The 27,193-nt window shown below is 45.1% G+C and overlaps 1 protein-coding gene across 2 annotated transcripts in view; it reads left to right on the top strand.

Annotated features, from left to right (window-relative positions):
• Window positions 1-27,193, top strand: part of SIL1 (SIL1 nucleotide exchange factor) — a 218,713-nt gene that overhangs the window by 40,193 nt on the left and 151,327 nt on the right. The window contains exons 2-4 of one of the 2 annotated variants that reach the window (XM_072841228.1): window positions 6,258-6,358; window positions 16,090-16,204; window positions 22,855-22,990. In XM_072841228.1, coding sequence (XP_072697329.1) covers window positions 6,282-6,358; window positions 16,090-16,204; window positions 22,855-22,990 — 328 coding nt within the window. In that variant the 5' untranslated portion in view covers window positions 6,258-6,281. The remainder of the gene's footprint in view (window positions 1-6,257; window positions 6,359-16,089; window positions 16,205-22,854; window positions 22,991-27,193) is intronic. The other variant, XM_072841230.1, reaches the window with a different exon arrangement.

Raw genomic sequence — 27,193 nt, 5'->3', positions numbered from 1 at the left:
TTTTTTTTTTTAAGATTTTGTTTATTAATGAGAGATACAGATAGAGAAGCAGAGACACAGGCAGAGAGAGAGAGGCAGAGAGAGAGAAGCAGGCTCCACGCAAGGAGCCCAACGTGGGACTCGATCCTGGGTTTCCAGGATCACGTCCTGGGCTGAAGGCAGGCGCCAAACTGCTGAGCCACCCAGGCATCCCTGTTTTTTCTTTTATTGCTCGTGGTTTTATTTATTTTTTAAAGATTCCATTTATTTGAGATTGAGAGAGAGAGAAAGCACAAGCAGGGGGAGGAGCAGAGGGAGAGGGACAAGCGGATTCCTCACTGAGCAGGGAACCTGAGGCAGGATCATGACCTGGGCCAAAGGCAGACGCTTACCCATCTGAGTCACTCAGGTGTCCTGCCTATGGTTTTAGTATCATATTAAAGAAGCTTTTGCCCAATCCAAGATCATAAAGTTTTGCCCTTATGTTTTATTCTAAGAGTTTTTTAGTTTTACTGTAAAATGTAGGACTTTAATCCATTTTTAGTCAGTGGCACCCTTGTTAAAAATTATTGACTATATAGATGGGATAGTATATGCTTACCTTTATGTCAATACCATACTGTTTTGATTATGTTAGCTTTGTGGTGAAATTTTGAAGTCAGCATGTGTGAATCCTCTAACTTGGTTCTTCCTTTTAAAGATTCCATATGAATTTTAGGATGGGTTTTTTTCCATTTCCTTGAAAAATGCTGTTGGGATTTTGACAGAGTTTGCATTAAATCTGTAGATTACTTTGGGTAGTATTGTTTTTTTGATAATATTAAGTCTTCCAATCCACCAATATTATCTTCTAATCCACCCAGTCTTCCAGTCCTTCCAAATGTCTCTGCATTTATTTAGGTTGTCTTTAATTTCTTTTAGTGATGTTTTGTAATTTTCATTGTACACATTTTTTCCCCTTTGGTAAAGTCTTCTTTGTTTAATTTATTCCTAAATATTTTTTTGATGTTATTTTTAATGGAATTGTTTTCTTTTTTTTTTTTTTTCAATTTTTATTTATTTATGATAGTCACAGAGAGAGAGAGAGAGGCAGAGACATAGGCAGAGGGAGAAGCAGGCTCCATGCACCGGGAGCCCGACGTGGGATTCGATCCCGGGTCTCCAGGATCGCGCCCTGGGCCAAAGGCAGGCGCTAAACCGCTGCGCCACCCAGGGATCCCTGGAATTGTTTTCTTAATTTCCCTTTTGGAATCTTTTTTTTTTTTTTTGAACCTTTATTTTGAAAGTATAGAAACACAACTGATTTTTAAGTATTGATTTTTGTCATCATGACTTTGCTGAGTTTATTAACTCTAACATGTTTTTTGTAGATTCTTTTTTTTTAATTAAAAAAATATTTTATTTATCCATTCATGAGAGACACAGGAAGAGAAAGGCAGAGACACAGGCAGAGGGAGGAGCAGGGTCCCTGCGGGAAGCTCGATGCGGGACTTGATTTCAGGACCCTGGGACCAGGACCTGAGCCAAAGGCAGGTGCTCAATCACTGAGCCACCCAGGCGCTCTATACAAGCCTTTTTAGTATGCTGCTCAATTTCACTTGCTAATACTCTTTTGAGGATCTTGGCATGTATATTCCTATGGGATATTGGTCTGTAATTTTCTTGTACGTCCTTGTCTTGCATTGGTGTCCAGGATAATTCTGGACTCAGAATGAGTTCAGAAGTGTTCCCTTTTTGAGAAGCCTTGGTGGCTCAGTGGTTGAGCATCTGCCTTCAGCTTAGGGTATGATCCTGGAATCCTCCGGATTGAGTCCCACATCAGTCTTCCTGCATGGAGCCTGCTTCTCCCTCTGCCTATGTTTCTGCCTCTCTGTCTCTGTATCTCTCATGAATAAGTTAAAAAAAATGTTCCCTTTTCTTGTATTTTTTTGAGGATTTGAAAGGACTGGTATACTGCTACCTTTCTTAACAGTCACTTTGCTAGCTAGTAGGCCCTGGGCTATGTGACATGATGGTATCTGAAATTCTGGCCGTGAAGCTGGGCCAAGTCATCTTTTACATACTCTCTCGTTTTAACACCTACATCTTGGCTACCATCATACTGATGATGCACACTGGCAGCTTCTCTGGCAAACAGGATCAAGTTGATAAGTTAGACTTTTAAGACTGTGGCTTTGCCCTTGTACTCTTTCTTTGGCCTGATGGATGGATGGTGTGTTCTTGGGCTTGCCAATCAAGAGCAGGCCTCGAGCCATCCCAAGGACTGGATCAAGTCAAATGAAAAGGAAGTGGGCTCTCTGTTGAATTGATTGATTGATTGATTACAGATTTATATATTGGAGACCGAGAGAGTGCACATGCACATGTGCACATGCAAGTGGGGAGAGGGGCAGAGGGAGAGAATCTTAAGCAGACTCCCCACCGAACACAAAGGTAAATGCCAGGCTGTCTCAGAGACCATGAGACCATGACCTAAGCCAAAACCAAGAGTCAGATCCAACTGAGCCACCTAGTGCCCCCAAAATAATATTTATTTTAAGTGTATTCTCATATAGCTAGTAGTTCAGGAAGAAAGACTCCATTGAGCACAGCTTTCCATAATTCTAATTTCATACCTGATCATAGCAGTGGTCACACATACTTTTTTTCAAAATAGTAATTCATATATGTGTGCTATAATGTTCTGTGTCTGCTCAAAAACATGTATTTGTTTCCATGTATCATCATTGTCCATATTTTCACCTATTTAAAACATTTTTTTCACCTGTTCTAATGACAATACTGTTTTACATTGTGCTGTTCCAGATTGCCCCCTCCTACTGCCGCCGCTTTTTAAAAATATTTTATTTATTTATTTGTTTGAGAGAGATTGAGAGAGATAGAGAACGTGCACTAGCAGAGGGAGGGGAAGAGGGAGAAGCCACTCCACGCCGAGCAGGGAGCTGGACTGGAGGCTGGATCCCAGGACCCTGAGATCATGACCTGAGCTGAAGTCAGGTGCTTCACTGACTGAGCCACCCAGGCACCCCAGATGACCCCTTTCTAAGGTGTTGATTTTATTCAATCAACAGGTATTTTTGAGTACCAGACATAGTACTGGGCAGTGAGGATACAGCAGTGAGTTAAGTGGACAATTGTCCCTACCCTAATGGAGCTCCCGTTCTGGTGGGTTCTAGTTGTTACAGGCCCATGAAATGGAATTTCATTGACCGTGTAACAGCTTTGGAGAGGATGACAAGGTTGTGTGGTCCTTAGCCCCGGCGCCTATCTTTGCCTTCCAAATAGCAACTGAGGCCTTGGCAGGACAGTGGCATTTCTACTTGTGAAGTCCAGGATGGGGAGCCCTGGGACCATGGCAGAGTCGAGTCAGAAATGGGGCTGCTGCAGCAGGGAAGACTGCTGTTTCCTAGGCAATACTCTGCTTAATATTTTTAGTGCGTGGTCACGGCAGAACTAAATGTGGTTTCTGATCCCAAATTGGTAATAAATGTACACATATTTAGAGTCAGAAACAATGCATTTAAAATCCTCTGATCCTTAATGGTCCTGCCAAGTGCTGAGTTTAGATTTCTTTGTTTCTTGGCTACCTACCCAGCCTCCCACCATCTCTTGGAGAAGGCACCCGGATTTTCTTTGGGTGTTAGGTGGGATTGTGAAAGCCGTGAGTTATGGCTCCCTAAGCTGTGTTGAGAGGCATCTGATTTTTGTGTTTCTGCCCACGTATGTAAATGTGTACATTTTAAAATTTATCCTCCTTTCAAGTTTTTAAGGATCTGGGATTATAAATAGTCTTGGACTCTCAGGCATGTTAAAAATAAAATATGATGTTTCAGTTGCTGATTTACCTGGAAGACATAGTCAATGCCAACATGGTAGTAGCGAGTTCCATGCTTGGTGACCTGTCCTCATGCTGCACTAATTGTTTCTGTAAGTTAATGCTGTTTTCTTGGGGCTCCTGAATTAGTTTAAGGAAGAACTTAATTGTTGCTCATCTCATCATTTCAAAGTTGTAATTTGTGTCTCAAGTTGCATAGAACGGCATCTATTTTCTTGTGCCTTATTTCTTAAGAGGACTTTCTTTTTGGTGATTGTACCATCTGAAACTCATTTGTGCAAGACCATGTTATCCATTCATTGCGAATGGGACATCAGCTACCTGAGGGCAACAATGTATCTTTTGTATGTTCTGTTCTATAGTATGGTGTTCAGTGTGCTCAGGAGATGGAGGCTAACGGTAAAATGTCTTTATGAAGTACCTGTTCCTAGATTCTGAATGCTGAATGCTTACAGTCCAAAGTGCCAGAGTGGCTAGTACAGAAAAAGGGTTGGTGTACTTACTGATTGGCACATAGTCCATTTGGAGCTATGGGCTGGAAGTCATACCTTCCTCCCTATCATAGTTTCACTAGGAGGACCTGACGTTCTCTGGAAGCTTGGAGGCAGGAGGGGAAAGGAAAGATGACTTCTGATTCTGCCCCCACCCCAGGTTGTATGTGCATGAGTATGTGAAAGTCCCTGGCATTCTTTGGGAGCAGGCTATAGAGAGAGCCCATTGTGCCTACTGTCAGAAAATCCATTTATTATTTTAAAGGAGAGGGAGAAGGAGGACCTGGTGCCTTACTCTCTGGATGCCAGCTGACCCTATCAAGGGTGGTCCAAGCAGTCTAGATCTGCTAAATTTGCCCCAGCTGTTCCTGGCCTCCCTATTCTCTCCTTAGAGAAATTGGAGTTTAGAGACAGGCCCAAGTCACCAGGAAGCTGGGCTCTGAAGTGGCTGGCGCTGTCAGTCATTTCTTTCGTGGACACCGATGCAGAGCCAGTCCACATTGCTGAGGTTTCCGTGGAAATGCCTATGTAGCCACCTAGAGTGTAGTCCAGGTGCGTGGGCAGGCCTGTGGCTCAGGGAAACTGAGTTCCAAAGGGAGACTTGGCTCTCAGAACACAAGATGATTCTGAAAGAGAATGAAGCTCTCACTGCTTTTGTTTATCCTGTCCTTGACTCAGAATTTTCTCTCAGAATGGTTGTTCATTGTTCATGGGGATCCTTGGGTGGCTCAGCGGTTTAGCGCCTGCCTTCGGCCCAGGGCGCGATCCTGGAGTCCTGGGATCAAGTCCCACATCGGGCTCCCTGCGTGGAGCCTGCTTCTCCCTCTGCCTGTGTCTCTGCCGCTCTCTCTCCTTCTGTGTCTCTCATGAATAAATAAATAAAATCTTTAAAAAAAAAAAAAAGAGTTGTTCATGAAAGCTACAAGCTTCTTGAGCCCTCACTTCATGTTAGGTGCTGTGCTGTGTGCTTCATAACATCTCACTTAATACCAATCACCATCCTACAAAGTAAAATAGTTACTGTCAAGTCCTTTTGTAGATAAAGGAATTGAAGCCTGGAGAGGGTAAACAGCTAGCCCAAAGTCCTGCAACTAGTTGAGAAGACCTGGGTTGAAATCCAGAGCCCACATTCTTTTCATTACACTGGAGTGGAGGTGGAGCAGAGTAGAGTGGAGCTTCTAGTACCCTTCACTTTTATCAGACAAAGACCCATCACTTTTAGGACCTCAGGCAGGGTCAGGGAGCAAGTATAAGAGGTAGGTCTGTTTGCCCACTCTTTGCTGGGAGCTTGTAATCTGGGGCCTAGGAGAATACACTGACTAGGTCTGGGATATTTCTTTGACTCACTTGGTCACTTACATGTGGTTAGGCACATGACATTCACCTTTTTGGGCTCCCTTTTCTTCTGCCATGTAGAGGTAATCCTGTCCTCAGTGTTCCCTGGATGGAAAGTGGGGATGTTATGATCACAGACTAGTTGGAAAGAAGCTTGTATGTCATCTTGGCCAATATAGTTGCCCTTCTCCCCTCCCCCTGCTGAGTTCTTGTCAGAAAGTTGGGTATATATGAGGGGGTTGCTTGAGGTTGTAGAGTAGCGATACTTCTACTTCCTGTTCAGTTGGGAAGCCTGCATGATGGGAGGTTAAGAGGTCAAGCCACACAGGGTGCCAGTGATCTGACTGCAATTCAAATCAAAGGTGTTCTTACTCTGGAGTGTCTGTGCCTCATTTGTGTGCTGTGCTGTCCTGAGGGCATTCACCAATCAAAATGTGTGTGTGTTGTGTGCACCTGTGTGCATCCTAGAAACTTGGACATGGTAGAGGTGGTCTTTCCACAAGAGGGCCCCAGTGAGCTCATTTAAAATTTTCTCTCCTGACACAAAATGTGTACCTTTGTAGTCACACTGTTGTAGAATAAGTAAAATGAGTCCAGTTTCTGTGGCTGATTCATAGACCACTGGAAGGGCAGCATGGCCTATGGAAAGAGGATGGGTTCTGGGCCAAACTGGCTTGAATTCTTTACTACCTACCACTCTTTGGCTGCATGAGCTCAGGTAAGTTATTTAACCTCTCTCAATTTCAGTTCCTTCATATTAGAACCCTGTCAGCGGTTATTAAGAAGAGTCAATGAGCTTGGAGCATAGCAAATGCTTTATGAATGTTGACTGTAATTACCATGAGACAGATTTTATTTTCCTGTGGGTGGCCCAGATACTGCATTTGAGTCCTAGGGGATTTGATGTCATTGGAGTATTTCTCTCTATCCCATATTACACAGTACAAGGAGGACTAAAGCTTCAAAGCAGTCTGAGGCATGGCTGAGAGCTTAGGAAAGGTGGAGTTGTGTCTAATGGGAATTTGTTCTTGAAGAGTTTGCCTCCCTGCCCCCTCTTTTATTTATTTATTTATTTATTTATTTATTTATTTATTTATTTATTTTTAAATTTTTATTTATTTATGATAGTCACACACACACAGAGAGAGAGAGAGAGAGAGAGAGAGAGAGAGAGGCAGAGACATAGGCAGAGGGAGAAGCAGGCTCCATGCACCGGGAGCCCAACGTGGGATTCGATCCCGGGTCTCCAGGATCGCGCTCTGGGCCAAAGGCAGGCGCTAAACCGCTGCGCCACCCAGGGATCCCCCTGCCCCCTCTTTTTGCTGTGTGACTATGCCTGTCACTATCCCAAGGACGTGTGTGTTGGAGGGTGTAGGTCTACACCACCATAGGAGACTATTGTATGGCATTGGAGGATCCATCTGCAGGACCTGACCACTGGAGTCAATTTTTTCTCTGTGATCATTAAGACTCGAGTGATAATATTGAAAAAAAAAATGGATTTAGAGAAGTGAGCTCACATCTTCACACTTCACTGAACCTAGTCAAGTATTCTACTTTTGTGCCTCTATTTCTTCTCCCATGAACCCTCCTTTGCAGGGCCCTCTGGCTTCCTCGTTGCCAAATCCAGTGGCTTTTCTCATCCTCATTCTGACTGATCCCTTGACATCATTGCCTATAACTGAATTTTCTATGAGTTCTCTCCTCTGTTGACCTGTTTGATTCTGCACTATTGTCATTATTCCTTGTTTGATAGCCTTGTTTTGCTTTCTTTTCCTAAATTCCAGCCATGACTTGAAGATTATTCTTGCCCATTGTTCCTTTTTCTCCTGTCTTAGGGACGCTGTTCTTGTTGCTTTGATTATTACCTCTGTGCTGATGGTACCAAAGTTTTGACCCTGCCCTAGCCTTCTCTCCCTCTCTGTCTTTGATGGGTTATGAAGTTGCCAGAGCCTTCCTGGATCCACTGACAAGCTTCATGCCTAAAGGCATTGAACTCTGGTGGTTCTTTATGTAGCAATTGAGTGCCCACTGTCTTTTAGATCTTTAGCAGTCCAAATGAAGATTGAATCATAAACTCTCTTCTAGCATTCAGATTTATTGAAGGCTGTGGTTGAGTAGCATAGGTCTGGAGAGGGCCAGGCTGTGCCCCTATTTGCTTTGTCTCTTTTGCTTTTGCTCTCTTTCCTCTTATCACTTGATTTCTTTTAGCTGGAGCCACTGTCTTTTGTCTCTGAGATTGCAGGTTTTTTGCTAATATGCTTAGCTACCTTCTTGAAGACGTGTTTTCTTCCCTACTGGGGTATTCCAGGGATTGGTTGTGTTCCTCACCTTTTGGAATACAGAGTATTGAGCAGGGATCAGGAATGCTCTGTTCCTATTTTACGCCATCCCATGTTGCCCTCCTTCCAGGGCTCTAGGCCTCACTGGGCTCCTGGAGTCCTTCTGGGCTCCATGTGCTCTCTCGTGGGGCCAGCATCTGTCCTTATATTGCCACTCCTGGACAGGGCTCTCATGGACTCTCTTCTGAAGGCTGCATGAGTGGATTTTGGTCCAGGCAGAGGCTTAGGTCTCTTGTGAACCTTCTATTTCCAACAGCTTCCTCGAATCACTTTACTTCTTGGGTACCTCGGGTCTGTTGAGACCACTGTCCATTTGCTTGGCTTTAGGCATAACTTCAGTATTTGAGACAAATACTGGCCCCATTACACAAATGGTAGTGGTTAAGGATGTTCCCTGTCCATCACCCAGCTGGTTACCTGGGCTAGGCTGGCATTGGAAGCCACATTTCTTTTGTTGTCCAAAGGCTCTCTGGATTTAATTGCTCTTTACCTCCTGACTTTCTATTTAGTTTATGTTTTAGGGGGAAGAGGCTGTTTGTTTGACTGTTCCAAACTTACTTCTCTTGTCCTTTAAATTTTTCTTTAAAAATCCATTTCTTTTCCTAAGCCTTTGCTCATTGTTTTCTCCTGTCAGGGCTGTCCTTTCAGTGTCCTCTTTGCTTTGTTTCTTCGGCTTCATATTTGCTCAAATTAGGCAGCGAGTTTCTGTTTGTGCAGAGGTGAGTGACTCTGTGTATGTATGTATGAGTTTGTGCAGCCCATAAATAGTAATGAATGTGTGTCTGTAGGAAGAGCTCATCTTCTAACCTTCAGTATGTAAAGCAGAAGGTTGTTTTACAGCTGTTGTGGCAGCCAGCAGTTCTGCATGATGGTGGCCTTGCTCTGTGGCCACCAGTATGCTGGGAAAAAGCCCTGAATGTGTTGGGTCTGCCTAGGGGCTCAGCAGAAAATTGGCTTTCATCTTTACATTTTCAGGTGCGTGCATGTGTGTGTGTGTGGTTTGTCCTGTAACATCTGTTTCCTTTGCCTGGGAGTAGATACCTAACAGAAGGCTTTGGTCCTAAAGTTTGAGCTATAGGGTCAATTAAAGTTTTGTGTAGATTCTGCAGAAGGTAGAACCCTGGAGAGTGGTTCCAGGGTGCCTGGCCTGGCCCTGATGGCCTGCGGGTCCAAGAGTGAGTCGTCATCCCTACTCTAATGATAACTGGGTGCCAGGTACTTTATTAAGCACTTTCCATACATTTATTTAATCCTCCCTGACACTCCTTGAAGTAGGAGCTCTTACTCTGCCCATATTACAGATAAGAAACTGAGGCCTAGTGCAGTCGTGTTCAAGATCATATAGGATAAAAAAAAAGATCATATAGGATAGGTAGGAATTGACAGAGCTAAGAATTGGCCTTAGGTAATTCTGACTCTAAATTCATGTACTATACTTTCTATAGAAGGTTTTTATCACTTTGCTTCATTTTCCTTCTTTTAAGATGGAAGTAGGAATTCTTGTTTTCTTCACTTCGAGATTTGGGGAAACAAATACATGGACACACTCTGTAGGTTAAGAATGTGAGCATTTTTTGAGGTGAAGTTCAGAGTGCTCCCAGGAAACTTGCTGGGATGGTTCTGCTTGTCTGGGACACTTGTGACCTTTTCCTCTTCTCCCTGTGCTCTGGCCTTGACACGATACCACTGTCCATGGGGCCTGCCACCCATGTAAGAGGCTTCCAGAGATCCAGTGGTCCCACTTCTCCTTCCTCTGTTGGCTTCTTGCCACCTTCATCACATTCTTTTGTTTTCCTGCCTTGAGAGAAGATAAAAGTTCCAGGATGATGTCTTTTTTATCCAGCCCCCCCCCCCCCCCCCCCCCCCCCGTCCTGTCTGAATGGAATAGAAGACATGAGGTACAGAGGCAAAGGCTGGTGAGTCCAAAGGCCTCCTCCCACCCATGCCCCAAGCATCCACTCTGGTAAGCTGTATAGTACAGTTAGCTCAAAATACAGTTTGCCAAGAGCCTCCAACCTCTACATAAGTAGAGGTGCAGTCTACAGATGGCCAGTTTTTTTTTTTTTTTAAGATTTTATTTATTTATTCATGAGAGACACACAGAGAGAGAGGCAGAGACAGAGGCAGAGGGAGAAGCAGGCTCCATGCAGGGAGCCTGATGTGGGACTCGATCCCGGGACTCCAGGGCCAAAGGCAGGCACTAAACCACTGAGCCACCAGGTGTCCTGGCCAGTTTTGATAGAAAAAAAAAGGGGGCATTTCAAGTCCTTATTACCATTTTTTTTTTCTTTATCTTTTTGTCCCAAAGCCCAAAGATACTTAAGGAAAGAGTTACTGGTAGGACGTTGAAATAGATTTCCTTTTCCAGACTGAGTGGTGGTGGTTTAAGTCAAAAGACCATAGATGTAAAGATGTTGCTCTGTGCTCTAGTGAGAGGTTTGTCCTGTAGTGTGTGCAGGGTTCAGGTGATGAGGCAAATCCAGGTTAGTGGGTGGCAAGTACGGTTTGGGAAGGTTTAGGAAGGGCACTAACCTCAGGCCAGGTATGCCAACTATTCCTCAAAGGGATGCTGTGACTTTATCTTTACTCATGTCAGTGTAGTGTTTAATTTTGTTGCTGCTGCTGCAGCCTGGCCACCAAAATCCCTGGTTGTGTTGTGGGCTGTCCTGATAAAACAGCAGTGTGCCACTTCCGCTTTTCCGCTTCTCACCCCCATACCCCGCATCCCAGGTTGAGCATAAAGCCTAGAGAAAACTGCCTGTGTGTTTTCCACCTGCTGCTGCTTGAATAAGGACCAAGCCCAAGTTGATGTGGCTGCAGGCCAGGCCTTGGCAGGACCCAGGATGCCATCACCCATGCATGTTGCAGAGCGTGCACTGGCTCTTAGGGTACCCTGCAGAGCCTGGGAAATGGTCTCCATCCTTTTTCCCAGCCTCAGTTCACCTAGCTCTGTCCCCCGGCACCTTTTTCCCACAACATGTTCTCTCTCTTACTGTTTCACAGAAATATATGGAGGCTATAAATAGGTCAGGTGTGCAGTCCGTGTGGAATTGCCGGGGGGAGATGAAGGATCTATTTGCGAATCGATCTCTCATCCTTAGTATTGGCATAACATGCTTCTGAGGGCACAAGCGTGTGTGCAGGAGGCGGAGGCGGCCTGGAGCCCTGTGGGAGCTGCCGTTTCTCTCGCCCCCACTCTATGTCCCGCTCCGGGAGGCAGGGAAGCTGCCGTGTGTACTGGCTGCCCCCAACCTCGTGCCTCTGTCTCTTCTGTCTTTCCTCCTCCTGCTCATTTGTCTTCTTTGCCCTTGACTAATTCATTCTCATTTATCTCTTTCTCCTCCTCTTTTCCCCCAGCATCAACTCCCATGTTTGTCCCTGGCTGCGAGAAGGGAGTGTTTGGCTGTGTGTGTGTCCATCCATGCACATGTGAACACTCTTTGTGCAGGGAGGGGAAGTCTGTGGCTTTGGGGTGAGTCTCTGTCTTCTCTTACGGTGCATTTCCCAATTTGCGCCCTTGCTCCCATTTTTCATTCTCCTTTTCTCCACAGCGAAGGCTGTGGATTGGGAAAGGTATGGGGGCATTATAGGAAGCTCCAGGGCCGTGTGTTCTCAGGATCCATTTCCTGGGCCTTTCCAGCCTTTTCACTTGTGATGTGGAAGCCTCTGTTCTTTGTTCATCCTTGCCAAGCCCTGTCTCCTACCTGCCCACCGCCCCCTGCGTGGTCAGGCACCGGTCCAGAACCTAATGCTGTGCTGTGAACTCACTCCCTGTCTGTCAGTGTGATTGGTGCCCCAGGGAACCAGGTTGCTGGGGAAAGCTCTTGTGGCACTCAGCCGTTCCATTTTGTCGACGAAAAAAGAGGGGAGAAGCTGGCAGAAAGCAAAGGCTTTTGCTGCTGGGTGAGTGTAGCAGCTATTTTTAGTGCCCAAGCCTTTGCTTTTCCATTTGGCTATGCTTTTTTAGCACAGGGCCGGTCCAGCAGGGCTGTTTTCCTTTATGGCTCCAGATGTCCTTAGGGAAAGTTTCTGTCTGCCTCTGAGAAGGTATGGGCTGGGCAAGGGGGTAATAACCTCTGAGAATGGGTTCAGATTGGGTTTTGGGTCCCCCTGCAATCCTGTTACAGGATCAGTTTCCTGAGGTGGAGTGTGAAGTATGGCAGGAATAGGAAAGAGGAAAGGTAAACACCGTAGTCTTCAGAGATGTTCCCCTATAACGAACACCATTGAGCCTCTATTGAGTAAACTGCCTAATGAGGTGTATGAGGGCTGAGTGACCAAAACACAAACCATTTATGAGGGTCTAGACTAATACTGACACGTTCTGACTTTTTCTAAGGCTTCTTAATTTTTAGCATGTTTTATTTTGTTTTTTTTTCTTGCCTAGATCATTTGCCAATCTTTTTAAAACCACACGTGTTTCTCTCTCTCTCTTTTTTTTTTTAATTTAAATTCCAGTTAGTGAACATACAGTGTAATACTAGTTTCAGGTATACTCTATATAGTGATTCACCAATTTTTTTTTTTAAATTTTTATTTATTTATGATAGTCACAGAGAGAGAGAGAGAGAGAGAGAGAGAGGCAGAGACACAGGCAGAGGGAGAAGCAGGCTCTATGCACTGGGAGCCCGACGTGGGATTCGATCCCGGGTCTCCAGGATCACGCCCTGGGCCAAAGGCAGGCGCTAAACCGCTGCGCCACCCAGGGATCCCTGATTCACCAATTTGGATTACATTCTCTTGACTGCCACTCTGCTGTACTGACCAAAATTGTTTCACCATGAAAGCCATTAAACAGTAACTCCCCTGGTAACCTGTAATCTACTTTCTGTCTCTCTGAATTTTCCTGTTGAAGAGAATTCATTTAAGTAGAATCATACAATATCTGTTCTTTTGTGTCTAGCTTATTTGACTTGGCATAATGTTTTCAACGTTGATTCATATCGAAGCATGTGTCAGGATTTCATTCTTTTTGCAGCTGAATAATATTCCATTTTATGTATATTTAAATTTTATTTTATTTTATTTTTTAAAGATTTTATTTATTTATTCATAAGAGACAGAGAGAGAGAGAGAGAGAGGCAGAGACACAGGCAGAGGGAGAAGCAGGCTCCATGCAGGGAACCCCACGTGGGACTCGATCCCGGGTCTCCAGGATCACACCCTGGGCTGCAGGCGGCACTAAAACCGCTGTGCCACCGGGGCTGCCCTATATTCAACATTTTAAAAACTTCATCTGTTGATGGATATTGGGGTTGATTCCATTTTTTGGCTATTGTGAATAATGCTACTATGAAATTCACATGGAAGTATCTGTTTGAGTCACTGTTTCAGATGTGTTGGTTGGAATAAATACCTAGCGGTGGAATTACTGAATCATAAGGTAATTCTATGTTTTGCTTTTTTTTTTTTTTTGAAGATTTTATTTATTCATGAGATACACACACACACACACACAGGCAGAGGGAGAAACAGGTTCCATGCAGGGAGCCTGACGTTGGACTTGATTCCAGGTCTCCAGCATCACGCCCTGGGGCAAAGGCGGCACTAAACTGCTGAGCCACTGGGCTGCCCTTGCTTTTTTGAGGGACCACTAAAATTTGTCCCACAGCAGTTTACATTCCCACCAGCAATGAATGAGATTTCCAGTTTGTCTGCATCCTTGTTATTAATGGTTATTTTCCTTTCTTGAAAGATTATGGCCATCACAGTGGATGTCAAGTAGTAAATCATTGTGGCTTTGATTTGCATTTCCTTAATGATTAATGATGTTGAGAATCTTTTCATGTCCCTGTTGGCATTTGTATATCTTTTTTAGAGAAATGTCTGTTCAAGTCCTTTGCCTGTTTTTAATTTGGGTTGCTTGGCCCCAGTGGCGCAGTGGTTTAGCGACGCCTGCAGCCCAGGGCGTGATCCTGGAGACCCGGGATCGAGTCCCACGTGGGGATCCCTGTGTGGAGCCCGCTTCTCCCTCTGCCTGTGTCTCTGCCTATCTCTCTCTCTGAATGAATAAATAAATAAATCTTTAAAAATATAATTTGGGTTGCTTGTTTCTTGTTGAGTTGTAGGAGTTGTTTATATATTCTGGGTTTTTTAATTTTAATTTTAATTTTTTAAAAATATTTTATTTATTCGTGAGAGACAGAGAGAGAGAGAGAGAGAGGTAGAGACACAGGCAGAGGGAGAAGCAGGCTCCATGCAGGGAGCCCGACGTGGGACTCAATCCTGGGTCTCCAGGATCATGCCCTGGGCCAAAGGCAGGTGCCAAACCGCTGAGCCACCCAGGGATCCCCTAATTTTAATTTTTAAAAAATATTTTATTTATTTATTCATGAGAGACAGAGAGAGAGACATAGAGGGAGAAGCAGGCTCCCCGTGGGGAGCCCAATACAGCTCTTGACCCCAGGACCAAAGGCAGATGCTCAACTACTGAGCCACCCAGGCGCCCCTATATTCTGGTTTTTAAACCCTATCAAATATGTGATTTGCAAATATTTTCTCTTATTTTGTTGGTTGTTTTTCTACTCTCTTGATAATATCCTTGAGGCACAAAAGTTTTTAAATATTGAAGGAGTTCAATTTATCTATTTTTTAAAAAATCACATGTGGGTTTGGTATCCTTTTAAAGAAATTACTGCCAAATCCATGGTTATGAAGATTTTCTTTAAAAAAATTTTGTTCTAAAATATTTTATTTACTTGAGAGAGAGAGAGAGCACAGAGGGAGAGGGAGAAGCAGACCCCTGCTGAGCCCCAGAACCCTAGGATCATGATCTGAGCCGAAGGCAGACGCTTAACCTTAAGACTCAGCCATCCAGGTGCTTCCCAAGGTTATGAAGATTTTCTATATATTTTCTTCTAAAAGTTTAGCTCTTGGGCAGCCCCCGTGGTGCAGCGGTTTAGCGCCGCCTGCAGCCCAGGACGTGATCCTGGAGGCCCTGGATCGAGTCCCATGTCAGGCTCTCTGTATGATGCCTGCTTCTCCCTCTGCCTGTGTCTCTGCCCCCCCCCCCCCCGTCTCTGTCTCTATGAATAAATAAATAACATCTTAAAAAAAATAAAAGTTTAGCTCATAAATTTAGGTCTTTGATCCATTTTGGATTAAGTTTTGTATGTGGTGTAAGGGATGCGGCTATTTACTTGTCTCAGAACAGTTGTTGAAGAGACTGTTTTTCCCCATAGAGTGCTATTAGCACCCTTGTTAAAAATCAGTTGACTGTACATGATTATTTCTGGGTCCTCAGTTCTATTCCATTGGTCTTTATGTCTATCCTTATGCCAGTATCACACTGTTGTGATTACTGTAGCTTTGTAGTAAGTTTTGAAATCAGGAAGTATTTCTTTGTTCTTTTTTTTTCCCCAAGATCTTTTTGACTGTTCTCAGTCCCTTGACATTCCATATGTGTATTAGTATGGATTTCTCCATTTCTGTAACAGCATTGGTATTTTGATAGAGATTGCACTGAATCTGCATATTGCTTTGGGTAGTATTGTCATCTTAACAATATTAAGTCTAATCCATGAACATGGGATATCCTTTTATCCTTTTGTCTTTTTCACAGCTACTGGGGCCTGTACTTTAGATTGTTAGGCCATTTAAAAAGTGATGTGTAAGGCTTTGTGGCTTGGGAATATTGAACTTTGTTGGTTGGTGGGATGCTGATTTCATCTTTCTTCAGGTATAACAGTGAGCATGGTTTAGAAATGAATGGTTATGAAAGCTTATGAAAATTTGGGCTAAGGTTTGTTCACACCCAGATCAGTTGATTAGTTTCTTTCTCTCACTGTTATAGCCAATATCACCTTGTACAACCTGACAAAAAGTTGATAATGCGGAAGGAAGGAACCACAGCCTATTGTATCTCATGTAATGGTCCTACTTGGCTCTATGCATATCTGCCTATGAGTGGCTGAACTCCTTATGGGAGATGGAGACTTCCTTTAAATCTTATTCTGTGGTAGAAGACCTGTGATTCCTCTATGCAGAAAATGTCATTATTCATTGAACAAGGACATCATGAGGATCACTGTGCCAGGGGATCAGGCACCAGCTTCCTGCTGACCTTCTGTTTTCTTTTTCCTTTTTTTTTTTTTTTTACATTCCTCAGGTCTATAACTATGGCTTCCCAGGGCCTGCCCCCTTCTAGGATGGCTCTTCTGGGAATGCTGCTTGGGCTGCTGATGGCTTCCTGCTTCACCTTCTGCCTCAGTCATCAGAACCCGGTAAATATCTTCCTTAGCACAAATAGAAAAGTCCCTGTAAGGTCCAAGAAAGCCTCCATGCTACCTGGGCTTCTGTGAAAGTAGGGTAAGCTTTTATTTTTCTTAAGGGAATATGGGCAGCACTGGGTCAAGGAGTATGTGTACTTCTCCCCCGCCTCCCCTGCCCTGCTCCTGTGGTCTCATGGCATACGTTCTCTTTGGAGAAAATATGATGATGATGATGATACAATAATAATACCAGTAATGATGATGAGTTTACCATGTAGCCAATGGTTTTTTAAGTGCTTTTTGTGTATTCTCATTTAATCTCCTCAACAACCCGATGACGCCGACAGCTACAGTTATTATCCTCCTTTTGAGATGGGTACTAAGGCTCAGAGATTAAGTAACTTGGCCAGAATAATTCAGCCAGTTTGTAGCAGAATTGAGAAGGTCAGGATTCTCTCTAAGAGCTAGTTGCCTGTGTGGTGAGTACCAAGTTAAGACTGCTTCTTCTCCTCTACTGTCTCCCTTGTACCTTTTTCTTTCTTTCTTTTTTTTTTAAGATTTTATTTATTTATTCATGAGACACACACACACACACACACAGAGAGAGAGAGAGAGAGAGAGAGAGGCAGAGACACAGGCAGAGGGAGAAACAGGCTCTGTGCAGGGAGTCTGACGTGGGACTCTATCCTGGGTCTCCCAGGATCACACCCTGAGCAGAAGGTGGCACTAAACCCCTGAGCCACCCGGGCTGCGTCTGTCTCTGTCTCTCTTTTTTCTTTCCTTCTTTCCTTCTGTCCTTTTCTCCCTGTTCTTTCCAGGCCTCTCTTCATTAACCTAGACCTGACTGCTCAGGGTTTCTGTCGCTGCCACAGGCAGGAGTAGAATGACTGAGAAGGCTCTGAGCTTGGCCTGGCTGCAGCAAGCCAAGGCTCCTGGTTCTGTCTCCTGGCTGGCCCTAGCAAGAGTCTGCCCTTGACCAGCTCCCAGTGCCCCCTTTTTCCTCTTTCCTGAGAAGCCTTGACTGTCAGCTTTCTGACAGTTTCAACCTCCCCTGGCCACCTTCCCCAACCTCAGGGGCTCCTACTAAATGTTGGGTAAGTGCTGCAGGCTTTGGAGCAGGAGGGCCTTGAAGTGCAAATGACAATTGTAATGAATTTAATAACAATCCAGCTCAGCTGAGGTTCACCTCTGGCTCATGGCAAGCTTCCACCTTCTCTCTAAAGTCATTTGTTTTCTCTCTGCCTTTCTCCCCACTTTGTGGAGCATAAGAGAAAGTGCAGTTAAGAGTCACGAATTCTTTAGAGCTTTTTATTTTTTTTTAAAGACTTTATTTATTTATTCATAGACACAGAGAGAGAGGGGCAGAGACACAGAGGGAGAAGCAGGCTCCACACAGGGAGCCCGATGTGGGACTCGATCCTGGGTCTCCAGGATCACACCCCAGGCTGCAGGCGGCGCCAAACTGCTGCGCCACCAGGGCTGCCCTCTTTTGAGCTTTTTATGTTCCTTAAGATCTCGCTGGTGCTGGTGTGTGTGTGTGTGTGTGTGTGTGTGTGTGTGTTTTTTTTCCTTTTCCTCAGGGCTAATGAGGATTGAGATCCCACAGCATGAGTTAGGGGCTGTTTTGGCATAGCCTTGGCCAGAAAAGCACCCAAGTGTCTCAAGGAATCAGGGTTCTGTGTCCCCCCCACCCCCACAACCTGCAGCTCACAGGAGCTGGTGCTCCCCATCATGAGCTTTAGCAGATGCACAATTAACAAAAACGTGCTGATGAATTTGCTTAAGGACTGTGTGTTAGTAAGTCCCTTTTGGATAATAGTCCAACCAAATAGATGAGCTTTCAGAGCCATAATTATTCTGGCCCATTTATATTAGCTCTATTAAGTTTAGTCTCAGAAAAATGTTAATACTGACTTTCATCAACAGAAGCTACTTTTATCCTTATGTCTGTTCCTAAGCTGTATCCATTTGTCATAATCTTTCATCATGTGCTAAAGCACAAGTAGGAGTTGAAGCATCTTTTCTCTCATACCATAAAAATTGCTGCCCTGTTGGCATTTAAAATCCAAATTATGCAGCCATCCACCTTCACAACAGTGAAAATGGGTGGTGGGGTTGGTGGAGGTGGTCATGATCCTTTCTACAGAACCTGGAGTCCAGGCAGGAGCTCCTAGTGGCCCCAAGGGCATTTGTGCAAGTTAATGGCCACCTAGTAAAGACTGTTGGTGTGTATGAGGGTGTGATCTGGAGCTAGCCACCTTTCCTGGCTTCTGTTGTCAGATCTCTTTGGGTTGCCACAGCTTAGGAGCAGTGTGGTTGCAGTTGTGGGTGTGTGGTCACTGGGCTTCGGAAAGATAGTGATGTGGGAGGTAGTGGAACCAGTGGAAGGAGCACAGGCCCTTGGTAAGTTCCCTTTGCCACCTACTTTGCCAGTTTGGCCATTTCTTTTTTTTTTTTTTTTTTTTTTTTTTAAGATTTTTACTTATTTATTCATGAGAGACACACACAGAGGCAGAGACACAGGCAGAGAGAGAAGCAGGCTCCATGCAGGGAGCCCGATGTGGGTCTCGATCCGGGGACTCCAGGGATCACGCCCCGGGCCAAAGGCAGGCGCTAAACCGCTGAGCCACCCAGGGATCCCCAGTTTGGCCATTTCTGAGCTTTGTTTCCTCATCCATAAAATAGGGTTGATAATCTCTATCTTAAGTGTAGATTAAGTGTGACTCTATATAGAGAACACCTAGCATTGGGACTGGCAGAGTATGGTCAATAAATGTCAGCTGTTATTTTTAGTAAGGGGGTGGCTGCTTTAATGGTTTAATGTAGGGCTTTGTCAGGGAGGGATCCTGTCCCAAAATGTTGCCCTGGCAGTCTGTCTCTGTCACAGTGTCTCTCAGCTTACCATTAGAGATTCATTCATTCTCCTGGATCTTAAAGGCTTTGGTCCTTAAGAATCTCTTACTCACATGCAAGTGCAAGGAAGTGATACATGGTAAGCTGTTGTAGCTAACACCTTAGCTGGAATGTCTTGCCAGTCAGTTGAGAAGAAATTGGTATTTGGAGTGATAGTGGCAGGGAAAAGAGAGGGCTAAGGTTTCAGTACTGAAGGGAGCCATGGGAAGCCAGCTGAGAGGGCACTAGAACATAAGGGTTACTTGAGAACTGACCAAGGGCTGGCTGGCTTCTCTCACCTCCTGGTCTTTATCTCCTATTGAGGGCACTGCCTAAGTACAGAGGGGCTAGTCTTGGTTGTCCTTTCTCTTGGACTGGTTTTTGACTTGCTCCATGAAAGTCTTCCCTTCCTGGGAGGGGGGATGCGCTGGCAGACATGCTAAGGTGATCTCACTCTGCCCCCTCCCCTTTTAATTCCCTCAACATGCAGGGCACAATCAGTAGGACCCGTGACTAAGAACAGATGCACAGAAGGGAGTCAAAAGTCATGCATGAGCTTTGGAGCGAGGCAAGCCTGACTGAAATCTTCTGCTGTACTTTTCTCAGCAGTGTGATTTTTTGCATAAGCCCTGTACCCGTCCTCATCTGTAAAATGGGAATAAAAACGTACTCTTCACGGTTGAAACTTGGATGATTTGTGAGGTTTGGAAGGCACTTTATAGCCTGGAGCTCCCAATGGTAGCTGCTGATTTATCATTATAGCCTCAACCTGGTTACCTGCTTTTCCTCAAAACCTTTTCTGAAATGCCCCTTTTGAACTGACTGATGCCCTCAGTACTTGTCAGATGTGATTTGGGCAAACTGTCCAAAGTCACTCAGAGTTAGATTTGAATAGGGTGAGCTGATCAGAGGAGCACCAATTTTGTATCACCTTTACTAAAAGCAGATTTGGACTGTAAAATAATGGCAGATCATGTGTGTGTGTCTGTGCATGTGTGTGTGCGTGTGTGAGCATGTAGCTTAAAATCTGTTTCAGAGGTGACACCAAGTGGAAGCTCAAAAAACATTTTGAACAGTGGTGGGATTAGTAGCCTCTCTAGGGCTTGAGGCATGTGGCTCAGTGGTTCATCAGTGTCCTTATTGAGTTTACTTTATTAATCTTGAAAGAAATCTAGAAAAAGAGGCTTCCCAGTGCCTCATCAAGAGAATAAACACTGGCCCAGCCTTGAGTTTGAAGGGCTTTTTGCCATGTTTTCATCATTACCATTCCTGTTGCCTCTTTCTGCTTCTCTTGGTGATGAGAATTTGGTTGTTTGCTTACAGCCACACCTGCCAGGAGTTACCTGGCTAATAGACTAAAGCAAGAGCTGCAGTTTAAAGCTTAGAAACATTTAGTTTGGCCCTCTTAGTGTTCTAAAATAGGAAAAGTTGACATAAAAATCTGTTTACCTGTTTTCTTTTTTTCATGGCAGTGGTGGGCCAGCTGAATAGCAGCTGTGTTCCTCAGTCAAGGCAGGAGGGCTCCACTTTTCACAGCACTTTCGCAGTACCACTCCCCATTGTACACCTGGCCCCACCTGGCCCTTGGAGGCATTTGACCCCCCACACTTTGGAGGCAGATTTTACTAACATTCTCCTAGTCCCATGGTCTAGTGTATGGTGCTTATGGCAGAGGCTGACCGGCATGGATGGGCCCTGGATTACATAGGCTTCAGGTACTTTGTGGACAAGGAACTCTTTGTTCTGGAACGTGGGCCTAGTACCTGGGTTCTAGTAGATATGGCTACTTTGGGTTTGCCTCAGTCCAGAGCATCCAGAAGATGTACATGCCTGTGGGAGTGGATTGTTTCTCCATTCCTTTGTTCTTGGATGACCATAAACTGAGTCCTTTTCTGGGGATATGCTGGTGAAAGAGAAAAACCCAGAGCCCGCTCTTAGGAAATCTGGCTTTTGGCCAGTGTCTCCTGCCATTCTGTCTTTCCTGTAGTCCCATAAGCATGCCTGCTTTTCTTCTCCTAGTTTTCTTTTGGCTCAGATCTGTGTGAATTTCATGTTGAAAGAGTAGGAGGGGTTCGATGGGCCAGGCTGCACAGATGACGACAAACCAAACCTGACCTGCCTGAATCATGTCATAGTGTAGAGTCACTGTTGGATGTCATAGCACAGACTCATCCAACCTGGAACCTATGATTGTCTTTACACGTAATAAGAGTAATGGCTACCATGTACCCAGGGTTAATAGTTTACAAGGTGGTGCCTCATGTAATATATGAACTAGGTGTCACCATGACTTCTACTTTACAAGTGTGAAAACAGGCCTAGAAAATTAATTAACTTTCTGGGAGGCGTAGGAAACTGGGATTCAAACTTTGGGTTATGTGATGTGGAGCTTGAGTTCTTAACCATCATGCTGTAGTCTCTGCCTCTCATTGCTTGTGACATGATTTGGGAAATTCTTGTCCAAGATTGCCTCCTTACTGGTCCTTAACAAGACCTGAAATCCTGCTATTTGAATATCATGCCTTTATTTCTTGTTAAAATGTAAAAATCCTTGAAGGGACTTTCCATTGTCATTACCAGTAACTAACACCTTGACCTTACCTTCCCTCTGACAGCTAATTAAAGGTGACACCCTAAGGAACTGGGTAGGTGGGGATACCTATTTGGAACTGGGGTGCTGCTTGGAAGAGATGCATTGCTCCCTCCCATGCAAGGTTAAAATTGTTGGGAAACCATAATGAGATGTGTGTAAAGGTCCTAGCTCAGGTTTGGGTTCGTAGGAAATCATGAAATACACTGTTACTAGGGGAAGATTCAGGAGGTGGGAAGGTTGAACTAACCTCCCGGTGTGCTAGTAGGGGTTCCTCCTTGGCTATCTCAGAGCTCTGGAACCCTCTGGTTATAGTTTCCTGAGGCTCTACTGCTCTTATGCAAGAAAGATTTAAATATGGGACAGGAAGGACGGGAGGCTGTAAAGGAGCAAAATGAATAATACTTTGTATTTATCTTGCATCTCTGTCTCCTGAGCTCAAAGTGCTCCACAGATACCATCTCGTGAATCCTTCATGCTCTCCATGAGGTGGAAGGAAACAGGTTTTAGGAATTGGTTTTCAGCTTTGACTTCTTCCTCTCTCACTCCTCCCTAACTCCAGCCAGACTTTCAAGCTTCCCATTTGTAGCCCTTCCACCACCATGGATTGTAACATCCCAAGAGGTCATTTATGCCCTGTGGGTACCCTGAGGAATTGCCAGGCCCCTTTTGTGCCCTGCTGGGCTTCATTGGAACCAGCTGGGCCCCAGCTGGCAGCTTCTGTATGTCCAGGGTGACCATTTGAAGACTTATTCTCCCATTCATGTGTGCATTTTTTTCTTCTATATATATCTTTTTTACTTGTAAGAGCAACTAGGTAAGAGTTTCAAATGTCAGACTGTATAATAACACAGCAAGTAAAAAGCAAAAGGCTTTTATTGTCTCCTTTGACACCCCTTCTCCCCAGCTTGTTTTCTTAACCCCCTTGAGATAGTATTGAATTTTGTGGAGTTTTTCCTTACTCATATACAGAAGTGCTATATACACATAACATATGCTACGTGTTGATTAACTGTATCACCTCACTCATACTGGTTTTGAGGCTAAGCCTGTGAAGGGTATAAGTAAGGATGGGAAGGGGAGGAGTATAGAGGAGAAGAATGTACCACCCAGGCCATGTTCTTTCTGTTTGCCTGATGCCTGATAGTGGGTCACGCCCTGTGTTTTCCTTTCTCTGAAGGAGTTTGCGCTCACCAGCCCAGAGAAGAGCAGCACCAAAGAAGCGGAGAGAAAGGATACCACAGCAGAAGAGGAGCTGGACTCTGAGGTCCTGGAGGTGTTTCACCCGACCTATGAGTGGCAGGCCCTTCGGCCAGGTACTGAGCCCAGCCCTCTCCCTGTGAAACACACTCTGAATTCTAAGTGCATAGGTTCTTTGTCCCCACAGTGCTGCTTTGAAAGAGCAGTCACTCTGTGGCCCACTGGAGGGGAACAGTGTGGTCCTTCCAAGGGATGGCTGCTGCTGCAGGCCTTAGGACCTTCATTTTCCAGCAGAAGAGAGATTGTGGCATGTGAGTGCCCTGAAAGGAAGGCAGGTGGTGGGTGGCCGAGCTTTCTGAGCAAATGATTGAAAACTTTATTTCCTTGCACTTCTGAAACACAGGAGAAGCAATGACATGTGCCTCACTCTGCAAATGCTATTTTAGGCTCTGCTGCTCGGCTCAGTGCTACTGAAATATTGTTCACAGGAGAGTACTGAGCACTGGTGTGGGGCAGGAGTGTTCTGTTGCTAAAGGAACCTGTGCCAAGAAACAGGGGCTGGTCCTGGCCTGGTTTTTAAATGGGGCATCCTCAGAAGGAGCATCTTTCTAGCCCTTTTATGAACCTGGGCCCATGGCCTAGAAAGTAACAGCTTTTGTGGAGAGTTTAATCAGGTACTATGTTATGTGCTTCATGTGCATAATCTTGTTCAATCTTCACAACAGTGAGTACATGATCATCTTAATTTTCCTGTGCAAACATTCAGGCTCATTGACCTGTGTCACTCAGCTGACTTGTCCTATGACCACAGAGCCTCGACCCACCTTTCTCCCCTTTGTCCTTCTGGTCCCAGCCGTTGTTGACTAGTGCCCCACTATGGTGACACTTGGGTCTGTTCTCAAGCGTAGGCTGCTGGCACTGTGGCAAGGTGGATGGCAAGCCCTGGCAGCTGCCACAATGGAGTTTCATCAGCTCTGAGCCAGTATTTATCACAGTGTCCTCACTGCCCCCTGTTGCTGCTGTGCTGGCAGAGGCAGCATTTACTGTGCCAGCCAACTTTCTGGTAGCAATATCACTCCTGCTGGGCTTGCATACGGGTAGTGGGTGCCACCGAAGAGTAATGAAGCACCAAGGAAGTGAAGTAGAAGCCAATGGCTTGGGGTAGAGGGAGGTTTTAGGAACAGAGGTATGGGGTTCAGCAGCTCTAACCTCTGGCTGTCCTTCAGCAGCTTCTCTGAGAACTGAGCTCTCTGAGCCTTGAGGACCAAAATAAGAGGGCTCACCAGGATGGGACATGGAGTATGTGGGCTATTTACACTGTTAATGTGGTTAACAATGCTTGTACCACTTGTAACCAGCCAAGTGCTTAGAGCAGATGAGGTCAGTGTCCCGTGACCTCCAATCCTAGGGTCTCTTTTCCTGTGGCAATCTTCAAGGCCCTGGTCTACATTGTAGAACAAGCCTGAAAGTTCTGACCTGGGGCCTTGGCCCAGTCCCCTCTGGCAGTGGGGCTGCTGTGTTAATGCTAAACAAAGGAGCCTGTCTCTCTCACCTTAGGAGGGAGAGCCAGAGCATTGGTGACAAGGCCAAGCTGAGGGCTCTGAGTGTCTCCTGGAGAATTAGAGCGGAACACTGATTTTTTTACGTTTAACTTAATACCCCATTAACCTCACCTTTGCCTTCTGGTTTCCCAAGAGCCTCTTATAAAATCTGCACCAGATTACTTTGAACCTGCCCTCAAAGGCTGGTGTGTTCTGGTTGAGCACAGACACGGAGGCCCACAGCTCAGGGGGCAAAGCAGGTCTGGTTCCAGTTATGCCGGCCTCATCCCAAGAAAATTTTTGCCTACACTCACCATCAAAGTGAGATGGGTAAGGGAAGATTAGGTGTGGGGTGATTCAGAGTGTAGGGCTGTGGAGTCAGACCGGGGGAGGTGGAGAAGACTTTGTAGGGCACCAGTATAGGATTGAGATGTTCTGTTTGTTATATTAAGAAGGTTTTGTATGTGTGTCTTTTTGCAGGAAATTGACCTCTTGGTGGTCTCTGTGGAAAGGCTGGCACTTGCCTTCAATCAGAGTAAAATATTTAATCCTCCACATTCTGAATGCTACCTGCGAGCTTCTAACACAGCTACTTGAAGGAATGTTAAAAGGAATGTAGTCTGTAGTGGGAACCTGTTTGATGGGTACATGAATGAGGATGTAGTATAATTTAGCAGTTAAGAGGACAGACTTCAGACTCAACCAATCCTGGGTTTAAATCCTGGCTTTGCTATCTAGAGGATGGATCTTGGGCGAATCACTGAATCCTTCTTCTCTTCAGTTTCCCTATTGGTGACATGGAGGAAATGTTCTACCCTGCCTGTTGTGAGGATTCTTGGCATGAAGATATCACTCAGTATGCTCAGTTCTGATTTTAAATAGTAAATTGTCCATTTGTGCTATCTTTTAAACTTGATTGTGGATTTGAATGCCAGGGAAGGTGCATGAATGTGTAGGCTTCTGGTCTTCAGTGGGGAGGGGTACTTCAGGTGAGGAGGAGAGACTTCTTTGGTCCTGAAGTGCCCTCTGTTCCTCCCTTCACAGAGATTTTTGATTGGGGGGGGGAGGGGGGACTTTTTCTGCCTGGAAGTCAGGGACTCGGCACAAGGAAGATGATGGAGTATCTTTTGGGGACTTTTAAGGAAATGGCTAGTTTTTGTTGACAGGTATTACCCCTAATTCAGTAATTTTTGTCCCTTCAGGTCTCTGAAGGGAGAACCTCAGCTCTGTTGTCCTCAGGCGTCCAGGAGGGCATCCTGGGATACATGGTCTGGGCTCATATGAGGGTAGCTTTCCAGGCTGCCTACTGTGGCCTGGAACACCAGGGGACCTACCCATGGCTTTAGGGGTCTTCCCACCAGGCCAGGTGGAAATTGGGCCCCAGCCTTGCAGCCCTAGCTGCTGCAGGTCACTCTCCTGAAGTCTGCCTGCCTCTGTTATTACTGTCAGCATCCTCACTGTGAGCCTCTTGTTCCTGGAAGTGATTTTCCTGTCTCTCTCTGTCTTCTGGTTTATTTTGAGATCTGTCTCACCTTACGGAGGCACAGCAAGCATTTGAGTGTGGATTCAGCATCATCTGTTCACAAGCAAGCAGAGGAAAACTGTTTGCTGGCAGGTCCTATGGGTTCTGGGCAAACAATTCAGAAATTTGTCTTGGAGCTAAGGACCCCTGACACCTAGGACTTTGTGCTGTGGTTACTGCAGAAAGCTGGGCACATCCAAATGTGATAGAGTCTCTGCTCCCTGGGCTTTTCTCAGAATATCCTCTGTGCCAGAGATACAGGTGATGTGTCACATTTACTGAGTGTTGGTTGTGCTGGCCGTTCTTTGAGGGCAGGTGCTGCAACTATCCTCACTTTTATAGATAGAACTGAGTCTCAGAAGTGACTTAGTCAAATGACTGATAAGTGGCAGAGTCAGAATTCAAAACTAGCTTTGTCTGGCCCCAAGCCTGAGCTCCTCATCACCATGCCAGTGCTGTCTTTTTGAGGAGCAAATGAGACATGACCCCTACCTTCAGTACCTTACCGTTTCCCAGAAGATGTAGAGACAGAAAGAGGCACTAGAATGTTTTGAATGTCCTAATGGAAGTGTCCTGTGCTCCCTGAGGGCATGAAGGAGGATCTGGTGAGGCTGGGGCCTTCCTTTTCTTTGTATTGTTTATAGCTCAGTGAGTCAGATTTTACAATGCTAAACTTCCAACTCTATGAAAATTCTCTTTTTTGAGCTGTGTGTTCTTGGCTAGGTTGATGAGAATCTTTGAGCCTTAGTTTCCTCATCTGAAAATATCTGCTTCCCAGAGATGATGTGAGACTATAAAACAAGGTTAACATATGTAAAATGTTTCACACAGGTCCTGGCACATAAGAAATGTTCAGTAAGTGGCTGAAGTTGTCATTAAAAAAAAAAAGAAAATACACCTTTGTTGCCTTCCTTTCCTTGGGGACCTGAAGGAGAAGTAAAGGTAATAAGGCAGCCTGAGCAAAGAGCCCTATTGTCCTGCTGTGAGCTAGTGCTGCTTGTTGGCTCCATGTGGGCTCAGGGAAGCTCAAACTTGGGGTTCCCTATTGACCTGAGCTGACTTCTAAGAGGAGGCTTTTAGAACCTGAGAAGTACTGGCATCAGCACAAAGAGCCCACTTAATGGGAGCATGCAGACAGCCTCTGCAGGAACACATTCATGTGAGGGGGTTAAAAAAAAAAAAAAAGGAAAAGAAAAAAATCCAAATCATCAACAACTGATGAGAGCAATCCAAGAATTATAGAGCACCAGCCATCT

The sequence above is a fragment of the Canis lupus genome, chromosome 10 (assembly GCF_048164855.1).
Source record: "Canis lupus baileyi chromosome 10, mCanLup2.hap1, whole genome shotgun sequence".
Classification (NCBI taxonomy): Eukaryota; Metazoa; Chordata; class Mammalia; order Carnivora; family Canidae; genus Canis; species Canis lupus.
The sequence above is the reverse complement of the archived record's forward strand: the minus strand, read 5'-3'. Positions and strand labels throughout refer to the sequence as shown.